The following is a 14,711-nucleotide window of genomic DNA, read 5'->3' on the forward strand; positions in this document are numbered from 1 at the left end:
TTGCACAAGCCAGGGCCGGGGGACCTATTAGCCTTCCAGCTGCTTCTGGACTACAACTCCCATCATCCCCATCCAGAATAGCCAATGGGATGGTTTGATGGGATTTGTAGATCAGCGGCATCTGCAGGGCCAAAGGGTACTCAGCCCTGGCCCTAAGCCTATGGCTGCAATTAGGAAGAGACCAACTACAGCCTCTCTTTTAGTGATTTATTGACCATTCACATTTTGCGCAAAGCTGATTCTTCCCAAGTGCCCAAAAAGCGAGTCTGTGGCCTAATGTGCCCCTCGCAGAACGGGCCTCAGCCCCACTTGCTCACAACCTGAGACCCAGCGTCCAAAGGAAAAAACCTCGAGAGCAAAACTCTGTGCAAAAGGCACCAGCTGGGAAACAAAGGCGCTTGAGATAAACAGTGATGAGGTCACGGGACCAGAAATCAAGGCTGCTCCGCTCCCAGGTCAGGCTTTCTTCTGCTTCAGCATCTGCATGTACATCTGGAGGGATTTCTGGATAGAGTCCCTGGAGATGAAGCGCACAAAGTTCTGGATGTCAGCTTCACGGTGCGCCAGGAGGTGGTCCACTGTGGGCTTCCGCATCGAGGATTTGGAGAGTTGGCGGGCGTGGTCTGGGTAGCAAGAAGAGGAAGAGAAAGAGAGAGAGCATGTTGAATTGCGGCCCAGTGTCATGGACGCATAGGACTGGTGGGAGCAGGGCCGTCTTTACCCGAGGGTGCAAGGGGTGCGGGGAACCCGGGCGCCGAATTCTGGGGGGTGCCAGATGCCCGCTGCTGAAGCCACCTAAGCTCTTAACTATCTAAAGGTAAAGGTAAAGGGACCCCTGACCATTAGGTCCAGTCGTGACCGACTCTGGGTTGCAGCGCTCATCTCGCTTTATTGGCCGAGGGAGCCAGCGTACAGCTTCCAGGTCACGTGGCCAGCATGACTAAGCCGCTTCTGATGAACCAGAGCAGCGCATGGAAACGCAGTTTACCTTCCTGCCGGAGCGGTACCTATTTATCTACTTGCACTTTGACGTGCTTTCGAACTGCTAGGTTGGCAGGAGCAGGGACTGAGCAACGGGAGCTCACCCGTAGCAGGAATTCGAACCGCCAACCTTCTGATCGGCAAGTCCTAGGCTCTGTGGTTTAACCCACAGCGCCACCCACGCCCTCTTAACTATCTACCTGTTATGAAATAATAAATAATTTTGATCAAGCTAGAAAAACAAAATACATATAGGTGTTACCAAAATGTATATCTACTGTTTCACTAAAGGGCTTTCGGCTTTGTATGCTCATCTCCCAAAGATGCGCCGCACCAGCGGTGGCGCTTGTCATTCACAACGGCAGCACTTATCAGACTTGGGGGGGCTGGGCGGATCTTTGCACCCCAGCGGCGCATATGCTAAAGACTCCCTTGAGTGGGAGGCACCAGTTGGGGAACCCCCAAAAGGAACCCATAAAGGAAGAAGACTTAGAGCCTGGGAACTGCTGGTGGGACGACGATGAGGGGGAGAAAACTGGAAGGAGGAAGTGTCAGAAGCAGAAGAGGTAACAGGGTTTAGTGAGCAGGAAGAGGCTGTGGCAGAGAGAGGCCCAGAAGCAGAGGCAGAAGCGGAGGCTAGAGAGGAGCAGGGCCAAGAGGCAGAGATCAGGCAGGCTGTTGAAGATGCCAGGGGGTCTTCCCCTCCTGCTGCGACCAGCTCCCCTCCCCGCTGGTCTCCCAGAACCTGAAGAGGGAGGAGCAAAGACAGATAAGGTGTTTGAGCCTCAGATTGCTTGGGAAGGAGAAGGCTTGGAGACCAGGGACTTTTCAGTTCCCACAATTGCCTGCTTAGGGAAAGCCCTACTGCGAAGAGGTTTTGTGCTCACTAGGCCTGAGACTAGTTCATTTGAATAAAGAATTAAGTTTACTGATATCTTGCAAGTTATTGCTGACCTTCTGATCAGAAGCCTTTTTTCCTGGAGCCTGCATTAAGCTGACCCGACCCCCCCACCTTGCTGCCAATTCCCTCAATTACTGCCAACACACCTTTCTTTCACCACTAGGGTATGAGGCAGTGTGGTGTAGTAGTTAAAGCAGGGTTGGCCTGTTACCAAGGAAACCTTCCCCCCTATAGGACGTTATTTGTTTTAGAATGCGTATTTGTGGTGTGGGATTCTGGGGGCGGGGTGGGCTGCCTCACCTGGAACGGCCAGCCACTGGGCCATCACCTCTGCAGCCACCTTCTGGATATTCTCTTCGGGCGCCAACTCATCCACGATGCCAATTTTGAGGGCATCAGCGGCAGGGTATAGGAGTCCCAGCTGGATGGACCGGTCTGTGGCTCTGTGGCCAATGGCATTGATCATTGTGTCTTTAAACCTGGCAGTGAGAGAGAAAAAGAGAGAGAGAGAGGGAGAGAGAAGGATAACTGAGACCTATCAGCACATGTGGTGGAGCTGCTCCAACAGAAAAGCATTCTTGGACAAAAGCAGTTTCTGAGATCTCATTGATAATTATTTTTATTAAAATTTATATACAGTGGTGCCTCGCAAGACGAAAAGAATCCGTTCCGTGAGTCTCTTCGTCTAGCGCAGGGGTCTGCAACCCTTAAGACAAAAAGAGCCACTTGGACCCGTTTCCGAAGGAAAAAAAACTGGGAGCCGCAAAACTCGTCATTATAAAAATAACATTTTTGTCACTTTTTTTTATTATTTCTTTGTTTGACCCCTCAGAATTACTCCTCCTCATAGAAATAAACGTTAAATTAACAAGTTACCTTTTTGTGTGTGTGTGTTCTTCACTCCCCTTCAAAACAGTGACCAGCGTACATGCCCCCTTTCAATGCAGTGACCAGCGTACATACCTCTTACAATGTAGCGGGCGGGCGGGCTAACACACGCACGACGTCACAGCCAGTACAGCGCCCGCCACAGTGGGGAGTGTCGGGGCGCACAATGGGCCTCCTCCCCTCGCTAGTATCCGCCCTGGAGCCGCGGCAAAGGTGTAAGAGAGCCACATGCGGCTCCGGAGCCGCGGGTTGCAGACCCCTGGTCTAGCGGTTTTTTTGTCTTGCGAAGCAAGCCCATTAGCGGATTAGCGGATTAGCGCTATTAGCGATTTAGCGGCTATTAAAGGCTTAAGGGATTAGCGGATTAGCTGCTAAAAGGCTATTAGCAGCTTAGTGCCTTAGAAAAAAGGGGGGAGCAGAAAAAAACCCCAGGAATCGCAAGACATTTTCGTCTTGTGAAGCAAGCCCATAGAGAAATGCGTCCTGCAAAGCACCTCCAAAACGGAAAACCCTTTCGTCTAGCGGGTTTTCCGTCTTGGGAGGCATTCGTCTTGCGGGGCACCACTGTACTGCCCTTCATCTGATCACAGCGTAGCACATAACAATAATAACCTGCTGCCTAAATACACGTTAAAAGGGCCATGGATTTTTTTAAATCAGCAACAGGCTGATTAAAATGGCACCTAAAGATATGTAGTAAAGGCACCAGAGGCATGGGAGAAGAGGAATATTTTTGCAAGGCGCCTAAAAATGTATTATGAAGGCACCAGGCAAGACTCCCCGGGAAGAGCATTCCAGAAACGGGGAGCCACTACAGAAAAGGTCCTTTCTTGTGTTGCCACCCTCCAAATCTCTCTTGGAGGGGGCACACAAAGAAGGGATGCAGATGATGATCTCAGGGGCTGTGTTGGTTCCTGTGGGGAGAGGCCTGATTCTTTAGATTTGGATTGAGATCTGAATAACAAGGAACTAACCCCGTGTTCTTTGGCAGCAGCCTGGGCCACTGTCACCAAGTTTTGAAAGACCTTTGATCTGAATAATCTCTACTATTGGTATTCCAAGACTTGGCAAATCGCCAGTCTGGAGGAAAAAACAACAACCCTCACATAAACCAAAAGTGTGCAAAGGCCAAAGTACTTCTTCACCATGTAGTCTAATTTTATTCTATATACAAACACAGTTAGCTCAGAAGCCTCGGCCCCACAGGTCTATGTGAGTTTTGGGATTTAGTACCGTTGAAGGTTACTTTTTATCTTCTTTTTCTTCTGGGGGGGAAAATGGCAATTTAGACCATTGGATTCTTTCAGTATTTATAGATTACACAGCCTTTTCTTCTCTGTAGGTTTTATTATTGACTCACAGTGCCTGTATTTTCCATATCTATTGGCAATTGTGACAACGAATCTTTCTCTCCTCTCATTTTGTCCTCTCTACCTGCCTGTCACCAACATCGTTATTATTAATTAAATTTGCATACTGCCCTTCATCTGTAGATCTCAGGGCGGTCCACAACGTAAAATACAGTATATATAAAAAAACAGAAAATGTGTAATAAAAATAAGAGCAAAAACAAGCGAATAATCCCCCAATCATTATTGAAGTGCAGTAAAATGCAGGGAGGCAGGAGAGACATTCAAGCAGGAAGGAAGGAACGACCAACATGCTAGGTAGCGCAGCCCAGGAATTTAAGCTGTGCTTAACATAATAATAATAATAATACCAATATTTTTGCAAGTAAGTAAATATTAACAGCAAGTGAGCAGGGAGCCCTTCCTTTGGTTGTTGTTGTTGTTGTTGTTGTTGTTGTTGTTGTTGTTGTTGTTGTTGTTATTATTATTACCCCGCCCATCTGGCTGGATTTATTATTATTATTATTATTATTATTATTATTATTATTATTATTACCCCACCCATTTGGCCGGATTTCCCCAGCCACTCTGGGCGGCTCTCAACAGAATTAATGATGATGATGATAATAATAATAATAATAATAATAATAATAATAATAATAATAATAAATAAAAATAAACAAAACATCAGACATTAAAAACTTCTCTAAACAGGGCTGCCTTCAGATGTCTTCTAAAAGTCAGATAGTTGTTTATTTCCTTGACATCTGATGGGAGGGCATTCCACAGGGTGGGTGCCACTACCAAGAAGGCCCTCTGTGATGTGGTTGGCTGTGCTGGGGTTCAGAGAAACCCTAGAGAAGTCATAGCGAATTGCACCCCCATTCTTCTTCTTCTTCTTCCTCCTCCGCCACCTCACCAGAAAGGGGCAACGATTCCCAGCTTCGTCTCATTCAGCCCAATGCTGTACTTGGGATTGTCGGCCATGATCCGGTAGTCACAAGACATTGCCATCAGGCAGCCGCCTGCGGGACTGGAACCCTGGGAGAAAGCAGAGGACAGGGAATTTAGTTCAAGGGTGGAGAGCCTTGGGCCTGGCAGCAAAGGTGGCCCCCTGGCTCTCTCTATATGGCCCTTGGAACTCTCCCCAGGTCACACCCCTCACTGGCTCAAAACATCTGGAGGGCCGAGGTTGAGGAAGCCTGAGCTAGGGTATTTAAACTGTTTGGATACTTAGATCAGGCATAGGCAAACACTGGCCCTCCAGGTGTTTGAGACTACAATTCCCATCATCCCTAGCTAACAGGACCAGTGGTCAGGGATGATGGGAGTTGTAGTCCCAAACATCTGGAGGGCAGGTGTTTGCCTATGCCTGACTTAGATCGTTAAAACAGGGAAACAACCAGATCTTTCTTGAACTCATCATTTCCTTGTTTTATTCCTGGGTAAACCTGCCTGGTGAAATAACCATTCTCAGCTGACGTTTTCAGTGTGCATTTTTGCCATTTAAAATGGGGCAGTACCTGAATTTATGCAGACCGCTGTATGGGAAATGCATCCGGAAGACCAAATGTACCGAGGAGTGAGGGACCTGACACGGTTACCCTTCCTGCCTCCGTTCCTTCCCCGCTCTTGTTAAGTTTCTGACGGTGTGAGAACAGTCTTTAATGTCCTGAAAACATTGAGAGGAGCTGAAGCCCACCCCCCAGCTGCCTTAATCAGTTTTGGAGGATAGTGCTGGGTACAGTGGCGTAGCGTGGGGGGTGCAGGGGGGGCCGGCCACACCGGGCGCAACATCTGGGGGGCGCGCGTTCGCACTCACAGCTCTCTGCCCCTACCTGGATCACTCACTCTCTCTCACTGCAGTGCTGGCTGTGCGAATCCGATCCGAGCCGCCGGGTCGCTGCCCACTGTGGAGGGGAGGGTGCCAGGCGTGCGGTGCGGTGCGGAGAGAGAGCGAGGGACTATCTGGGGGAGGGACAGTGCAGCGGGGGGGGGCAAATTACTTGCCTTGCCCCGGGTTAGGGGGCACAAATTACTTGCCTTGCCCCGGGTGCTGACAACCCACGCTACGCCACTGGCTGGGTACCTTCTTAGACGTTGGACATTGTTTTGAGAAAGTGAGGCATTGGGAGGGAGTGGCGAATGGATGATCTGCACGTAGTCTTGGAAGCCACACAGGCTACCTATAAAATGGGACGGTTTGGGCAGAGTTTCTTTGAAGCTGGCGCACGGACTGACTGGCCGTGGGGCCGTGCAAACTGAGGCTACCTGGGGGAATCACTTTGCCGCTTCTTGAGGGCTTCCAAGTGGCAGGTTGAAGGGCCTGCTTGGTATGTATACATTGCTTGCTGTTTTAGAATAAAACCTTTCATCTTCTCACCCACTTGTGTACCGTATTTTTCGCTCTATAGGATGCACTGGACCAGTGGGAGGGGGAGAACAGGGGGGAAAAAATCTCCCCCTCTCTGCTCAGCGCCCCTTCAGTGAAGCGGCAGGAGAAACGGAGCCCCTTCCATTTCTCCTCCCGCTTCGCTGAAGGGGCACTGCGCAGAGAGGGAAAACTGTGCAGCGCCTCTCCAGGCTTCAGGCGGCTATCCGCAAGTCTTCGGAGCACAGCAGGAATTCCTGATGCGCTCCAAAGGCTTGCGGATAGCTGCCTGAAGCCCCCAGAGCGCAGCGGGAGTTCCCTGCGCTCCAGGGGCTTCAGCAAAAGCAACACGAAGCCTCCGGAGTGCGGGGGGAGCTCTCCCGCTGCGCTCTGGAGGCTTCGCGTTGCTATCGCTGAAGCCAAGGCACCTGCATTCGCTCCATAGGATGCACACACATTTCCCCTTCATTTTTGGAGGGGAAAAAGTGTGTCCTATAGAGCGAAAAATACGGTATTTTGTATTGCTTCTGCATCTCACTATAAAAGACCCACCTTGACTTTGGCAAGACAACCGCTGCTTGAATTGCACTAATTCCTAAACCCACCCCAGGTCCAAGTCTGCAGCATTACGATAGCTATACATGCATGTCTGAACTGCGCTGGAGTGTGCTTGCAATAGCCCATGGAGCAAAGAGCTAAAAACAGCAGCTGCTTGTCCCTTAGGGCAAATGGGGCACTGCCCCACTGACCGCACTCTGCTCTCACCTGCCTGCCTTCTTGCTTACCGCCAGTCGGTGGCTGGCTCTGGCGCCCCCTACTGTCGGCCTCCCTGCCTTCCACCCTACCAGCCACCGGTGGCCACCGGCTTAAGGTGATTCCTCTGGAGGGACAGGGAGTAAATAAATGGAACTTGCATTGACAGCTGCAATGGTCACCAGGCTAGAATTGTACAGAGTAATCCACATCTGCTGCACGGCTTTCCAGAACTCTGCGTAGTGCTCCTCGCTTTTCCCACACATCTCAGTGATGTCTAGGCCCCCGGAGAAGATTTTGGGGACAACCTGGGAAAGGAAAAGCATCTGTTATAACCGGTAACGTGCCTCCCTGCTTCACACCACACTGCTTCCCTCTGAAAAGTCCTACGGGCCATTTTCGCCCAGCTCCGAGAAAGAGGAGAGCTCTTACGATACAATACGATAATCTTTATTGTCATTGTCCTATACAGAACAACGAAATTGAAAAATCTACATAAGACATTCAAAAACCAACAAGCCTGCTATCCCAGCTATCCCAACCTGGCTAGCCCCCTAAAAACTCTGATACCCCATTTTTAAATACAATATACTCCCATAGAGACTCCTTAAAGGTAAAGGTAAAGGGACCCCTGACCATTAGGTCCAGTCGTGGCCGACTCTGGGGTTGTGGAGTTCACCTCGCTTTACTGGCCGAGGGAGCCAGAGTACAGCTTCCAGGTGATGTGGCCAGCATGACTAAGCCGCTTCTGGTGAAACAGAGCAGCGCACGGAAACACCGTTTACCTTCCTGCCGGAGCGGTACCTATTTATCTACTTGCACTTTGACGTGCTTTCGAACTGCTAGGTTGGCAGGAGCAGGGGCCGAGCAACGGGAGCTCACCCCATCGTGGGGATTCAAACTGCTAACCTTCTGATCGGGCAAATACTAGACTCTGTGGTTTAACCCACAGCGCCACCCGCGTCCCCTTATAGAGACTCCGTACACTGCGTTTAAAACCAAAATCGCATTTGGGTAGAAACTGTTTCTCAGGTGGCTAGTCCTAGCCTTTATAACTCTGTACCTTCTTCCAGAAGGCAGAAGCTGAAAGAGATCATTTCCGGGGTGCGCACTATCCTGCGCTATCTCTGCAGCTTTCTTATGGCACCTGGAAGCATAGATTTGATCCAAGGTGGGAAGAGTGCACCCAATTATTCTCTCCGCAGTCTTTACAACCCTGGATAGCATTGTTTTTTCCCTGACCGTGCAGCTCCCAAACCACACACACAGACCATAAGTTAATACACTCTCAGCAGTACAATGGTAAAATGCCATCAACAGGTCCTTTGAGAGGTCTTGTATCCAGGGTTGGCTGGTGCTAAGGGTTGGCAGGGTTAGGCACCTGTCAATCATCATCATCCCTGCCTGTGCAATGGAAGCTCCCACCCAGAATAGCTTGCCCCCCACCAGCCAGCAAAGATGGACCCAGAACCAAATGGACGGTTGCTATTTTTTTTCTATTTGTCACTCATACCGAGGTCAGGATGACACCGCGGCACGCCTTGTTGTTCTCCAGCTTTTCCAGGCTGATGGAAAACTCCGTCAGAAACTCCAGGCTAAAGCTGTTCACCGGTGGGCTCTTCATCTTCATCACTGCTACCCCTGAACGAGAAACACAAGGAAACAAGAGTTGTTGCCAGAGATTAGGAAGTCCACCTACCTCAGTGTTGTCTACACGGACCAACAGCCGCTCTCCATGGTTTCTGGCAGGGGTCTCGCCCAGGGTTACCCGGAGATGGCGTTGGGGACTGAACCTGGGAGCTTCGGCCTGCGAGGCAGATACTCTGCCAAGGAGCTATGGGCATTCCCAACGATCAAGACCTGAGCCTGCTGCAAACAACTTTTAGAAGACATATGAAGGCAGCCCAGTATTGGGAGGTTTTCAATGCTTGACGTTTTGTTATGTTTTTATATGTGCTGGAAGCTGCCCGGAGTGCCTGGGCATTGTCTACTCTGAAGTATGTCGCCACTCCTTCAAAGAACCACATAAAAGCATGTGGATAGCTCAGTTGGTTAGTGTGTGGTGTTGATAACACCACGGTTGCAGGTTCGATCCCCATAAGGGACAGCTGCATATTCCTGCCTTACTGAGGGTTGGACTAGATGATCCTCAGGGACCCTTCCAACGCTACATTTCTATGAAATGCAAGCCTGAGGGGGTTTACCTGTGCCCTCATCCAATTCCACCAGGATCTTGTTGTTGCTGAATGACCTCCTCTGGACAGCAGAGCATCCGAGTCTCTGGGCGGCAGCTCGGCTATGTTGAAACTGAAGTAAAGAACCTGGGGGGGGGGGGGGAATATCCAAATATTACCAGCTAGTCATTGCCCAGGAGAGTGGCAGCTCAGCAGCTGAGAGCCCACTGCCTTGGGGTGAAATGAATCAACATTTCAGGAAAGGAATCCTTGCCTTTTTTATTCTTTCTGTTGCTCTTCCTCTCATAAGCAGCTTTTCAAACTTCCTTTCAGAAGTGGCTTTCTACATAGTTCAGGCTGCCGCTGAAGAAGCGAAGGCACGCTTTAATTTTAACGCACATCCGAATAACGTTCCTTCCCTCAAAGAATTCTGGGCACTGTAGTTTGCTCCTCAGAGTTCCAATTCCCAGCAACCGTTAACAAACTACAGTGCCCAGAATTCTCTGAAAAGAGGAATGTGTTTCAAATGTGCTTTAGATGTATATTGTGTACCTGGTCTTTTGCTTTGTATTTATGTATTTAAAACCCCCTAGATGGGTTTTCCTTTTGTAATATTGAATTTATTCTGTATTGTTTATTTTTTTTGTTATTCAGAATTTACTGACATGTTCTGTGTTTTGTAGACATGCAGATCACAATTTCCAACAACAATGCCTTGACAGGAAGTTGTTTTTTAAACAAGTGTTCACATAATGAACTGACAATTTCCATGGATTCCTGCTGAACACAGAATTGTGACCCCCAACATGGCAAAAGAAACCAGGAAAACCCTCTGAAACAATGAAAAACGCAAACAGGGAAGGGGGAAAAATGCCCTCGTCTCTCCCTTCTTCCAACCATGGTTTCTGGTGAATCGGCTGCTGCAGACCAGCAAAACACAAACAGCAAGGCTTGTTTAAGGCTGCTTATTTGTTACAGAACTACACACAGGTTTGTTTGTTTTTTTAAATGATATTTATTAAATGTTTAATAGTTACAGAAAGAAAAAGAAAAAAGAGAAAAAAACAATGAAAATTTAACAAACAGTACAACAAAAAGAAAAAGAAAAAATACCACAAAACAACGAGAAAAAAATTAAACATTTAAAAACACATCCAATTTTCATTTCATTATCTTTCATATACTTGTTTCCTCGACTTCCTCGCACCTCCCTTTTTTGTATTCTAGTTCAAATTAGTTAATTCAACAAATCCTTTCCCTCTTTCTCAATTTTTGTTCTTTAATTTATCCTAACAGTTTGACTTTAAATTTTCCACTTTAGCACATTAACAATTAATATTCATATAATTCTTAATAACCCTTCTGCTAAAACCATGTAACTTCATTCCAATATTCTTCTAACATTCATTAATTTTACAATATTTCTGTAAATATACTTTAAATTTTTTCCAATCTTCTTCCATCGACTCAGAACTACACACAGGTTTGGCTGCTTGGATATTAGAGGTCTCTGAACAACTCTGAACCCGTTACGGTACTTCCGGGTGTCGGCGGTCCGCAACCCGAAAAAACGCAGCCTGAAGTATGACTGTACATGGAAGGGGCAGTGCCTCTGGTGGGGGACATGTCATGATCCTTCTGGGGTAGTTTGTCCATCTTTGGCCCCCACCCTGCACTCAGCTCTCAGCTGTGGCTCCTAGAAGCTGTCAGCATGCGACAGCGGCCACAATCCCAGGAACGGCTTCAACTGACCGGCTAAACCAGGTGAGCTGAGCCCAAACCCTCCGTGAGTGTGGCGTGAACATGAGAGTGCTGGAGGTGAAATAGTTAAACAAGTTACCCAATCAGAACCCAGGGGGGTGGAGTCAGAGGGACTATAAAACCAGCTCTGGGAGCGCAATTGTTGGGAGTTGGGTGGTTGGAGTGGGAGAGTCTGTGAGGAGGTTGAGTTTAGTGTGACGAAATAAGCTGAGTCAGGAACAGTTAGGGGCTAGGAAGACAAGTACTGTATTTTTTGGTCTATAAGACTCACTTTTTCCCTCCTAAAAAGTAAGGGGAAATGTGTGTGCGTCTTATGGAGCGAATGCAGGCTGCGCAGCTATCCCAGAAGCCAGAACAGCAAGAGGGATTGCTGCTTTCGCTGCACAGCGATCCCTCTTGCTGTTCTGGCTTCTGAGATTCAGAATTCCCCCCCCCCCCCTTGTTTTCCTCCTCCAAAAACTAGGTGCGTCTTGTGTTCTGGTGCATCTTATAGAACGAAAAATACGGTAAATATCTGAGAGGTGGTTTAGTGAGTGAGAGCAGATAGCGGAAGTTATAGGTCTGGATAGGCACCCCATGAATGTGATTGACCGATACCGTTTATGAAACCACACACTTGTTAAACTGCAATAAACAAAAAGAAGTTTATGTTCCAATTTAACCCTGACTGGACTCAGTATTGTACCATGTAGGGCCTGGGTGGTGGCAGCGAGAAATAAAGTGGTGGCACAGGGATCAATAGACGGTGAAACGTCCGGGGACCCTGTGTGATCGCCACAGTGAGTTCACAACTTCCCCTGCGTGTGAAGACAAACTCCAGCAGTTTGAGAAGACCAAAAGTGGGTCCAACGGTCAAGAAGGCCGTTCCTGCACATGCCATAGAAGGAAGTGAGTGGCAGATGGGGCTCACCCACCTGGGAAAACTCTAGAAGGAAAACTCTGATCCTAAACTTCCGCTGCCTTGTGGGGTATTTTTTGGGGGAAGAAAAGGCTAAGGAGTAAGCACACACATCCAATATTCCATATCTTTACCTTTCATTAACTTGTTTCATCGACCTCCTCACACCTCCCTTTTTTGTATTCTATTTCAATTAACTATTTCAGCAAATTCTTTCCATCTTTCTCAATTTTGTTCTATAATCTATCTTAACGGTCTAACCTTACATTTTTCATTTTGTCCCGTTATCAATCCACTTTTACTTAATTCTTTATTACATTTCTGCTAAGACCATATGACTTCATTCCAGCACCCTTCTAACATTCATTAATTTTACAATGTTTTTGTAAATAAGCTTTAAATTTTTTCCAATCTTCTTCCACCGATTCTTCTCCCTGGTTTTTGTTTTTTTTTTGTATTGTTGTATTGCCTTTTTATTGTAATTGTAATGTATGCTTTGTTAAACTTTTTATTGTTTCTTCTTCTTCTCTTTTCTTTTTTCTGTAATTTCTAAACTTCTAATAAATATTTTTTTTTAAAAAAAGGCTAAGGAGTAAACCCTACACAAATATGGAGTCCCTATGGCAGTTGCAGGGCTGCTTCCAGCAATTCCTGCAGCTAAGCTGGTGCCAAATGTCTTGCTCTGCTCTCCTTTGGACCACATCAGCGATGCTGAGAGGGGGGGTCTTGTCATCTGGTCAGCCCAAGACCCCTCCCTACACACTCCCCAGGCGTAAACACCCCTTCCCAGTCACACTCCATTGTCTCTAGAGATAGGCAGATGCCAAAATCAAAGTACAATACAGATGAGGCCTTACTTCCAAGTCAGAACACACTGAGGAGGCTGTGCCTCAGATTAGATGTCCCTGATCCCAGGCAAAACGCCCCTTCCCTTAAAATCCGCTTTAAATTGTTTTCTCGCTGGTCCCCTCACTGCAAGAAGCCAAGTGACAGGGAATCAGGCAGAGGGCCTTCTCGGTAGTGGCACCCACCCTGTGGAACACCCTCCCAACAGATGTAAAAGAGAAAAACAACTTCCAGACTTTTAGAAGACATCTGAAGGCAGCCCAGTTTAGGGAAGCTTTTCATGTTTAACAGACCACAATAATAATTATTTATTATTTCTCAGATGCCGATGCTGCCTTGCACGGGTTTTGAAAAAAAACAATTAATGGGGTTGTCCTGCTGATTTCAGAGCAAACTTTGATGTTAACTATCTTTAAGGAAACGGACATAATAGGTTGCAAGCCTTTGAGAAGCTCCCCTAAGTTTCGCTGAACTAAGGGGCACTTGTTTCCGAGTAGACAAGGCTGCCTGCTGGCCTTCCGAGCAGGCCTGAGGCCCAGCAATGGTCTCAAAGTCACCCTTACCAAGGTGGGCTGGCAAAGGGGAGCAGAACGGGGAGCAACCCCCCCCCAACCCGCCCACTTCACGCCCCTCGATGCAGCGGGTGCAGCTGCAAATCCGGCGCTTTGCATTCCCCGGAGCGCTTCTTGCAACGCCCCGACGGCGCGCCCCGAAGCGCGCAGGATCGTACCTGAGTAGCGGAGCTGCTGCCAAGCCCGGGACACCGTCGCTGCAGCCGCCATGTTGCACGGGAGGCAGGAGCAAGAGGCGGAGGAGGAGGGTTGGCCCAGCGTGCCGAGGCCGAGATCCGCCCCAGTCGCGCCCCTCCGACGGCTTCTCTGCCTGCCCACCCGGAGGAGCTAGCAGAATCTTGCCTCTGGCCCGGAGCACGACTGCGCGGTATCCTTGGTTGCGCGTTTACCCGCGAGTAAAGCCGCGCCGAGTCGCACCCGAGGATGTGGCGCAGGGAAGGCTCGTTGCCTGACCGTGCTCGTCTTCGGGCTGCAAGATCGCCCGCGTGGCAGGGAGTTCCGTAGATAAAAATGCCTTTTTGGGGATGGAAGGATGGCATCCGCCTGGCCTTGCCTCGCTCCACGCTTGTGGCAGCCCAGGAAGGAACTGGCCGCGGGATGCCCGGACCTAGTCTTTTTACTTATTTTACCATTTAGTATTTATTTCAAGCACGCGCCTGAAATCATACCCCGATTCTCGCCTGTGTCTCAAGGTGGCTTGCAAAAATTATAAAAAATAAAACACCCAATGCACAGAATTTAAAACGTCGGAAAACCAAGACCGTTCGTGGTATGTTTTTAATTGCATTTTTGAAACCTCTCTTGTAAACTTTGCTGTACGCCGCCCTGGTATTTTGCACAAGGGGAGGTCTACAGATATATAGATCTAAGAAGAGCACTCGTGGTGCAAAGACCTCCTGAAATAAAACTTGTTTTGACCTCGACGCCGGAAACTTTCCAAAGGACGGTGCCATGCCTGTTCTTTCCCATAGGATCGGGGCCCCTTTACACTGAAGGCGCCTCGACCCCCCGAGTCCTGCTTCTAACCCAGGAGCATCGGGGAATTTCTAATTTATTTTTTAACCTTGAATCTGCTCATGCACACGCGCAGCGCGTACATTAACTTTCCCGTGCACATGTCGGACCAGGCGGTGCACAAAAACCTGGGCTGCCTTTACCTCTCGGGATGCCAAGATTCTCTTGCAAACCCATCCAATCAGGGCAGAAAGGGGAAGGGC

At 48.5% G+C, this 14,711-nt stretch overlaps 2 protein-coding genes across 4 annotated transcripts in view; both read right to left on the reverse strand.

The window, feature by feature from the left end:
- Positions 1 to 14,711, reverse strand: part of CIITA (class II major histocompatibility complex transactivator) — a 1,021,617-nt gene that overhangs the window by 109,332 nt on the left and 897,574 nt on the right. The gene's annotated exons all lie outside the window — the stretch shown is intronic.
- Positions 194 to 14,706, reverse strand: ECI1 (enoyl-CoA delta isomerase 1). Of its 2 annotated transcripts, none has more exons than XM_083413759.1 (7): positions 13,653 to 14,706; positions 9,448 to 9,564; positions 8,757 to 8,884; positions 7,405 to 7,551; positions 5,039 to 5,160; positions 2,183 to 2,361; positions 194 to 623 (listed from the first exon to the last, which is right to left on the reverse strand). In XM_083413759.1, exons 1-7 carry the CDS (start codon positions 13,702 to 13,704, stop codon positions 457 to 459), a joined length of 912 nt encoding a protein of 303 aa, XP_083269885.1. In that variant the 5' UTR covers positions 13,705 to 14,706; the 3' UTR covers positions 194 to 456. The 2 variants fall into 2 exon arrangements, with proteins under 2 accessions (XP_083269885.1, XP_083269886.1); XM_083413760.1 differs by lacking the exon at positions 13,653 to 14,706 and adding an exon at positions 9,692 to 9,759.

The sequence above is a fragment of the Podarcis tiliguerta genome (assembly GCF_965153285.1).
Source record: "Podarcis tiliguerta genome assembly, chromosome: 14".
Taxonomy (NCBI): Eukaryota; Metazoa; Chordata; class Lepidosauria; order Squamata; family Lacertidae; genus Podarcis; species Podarcis tiliguerta.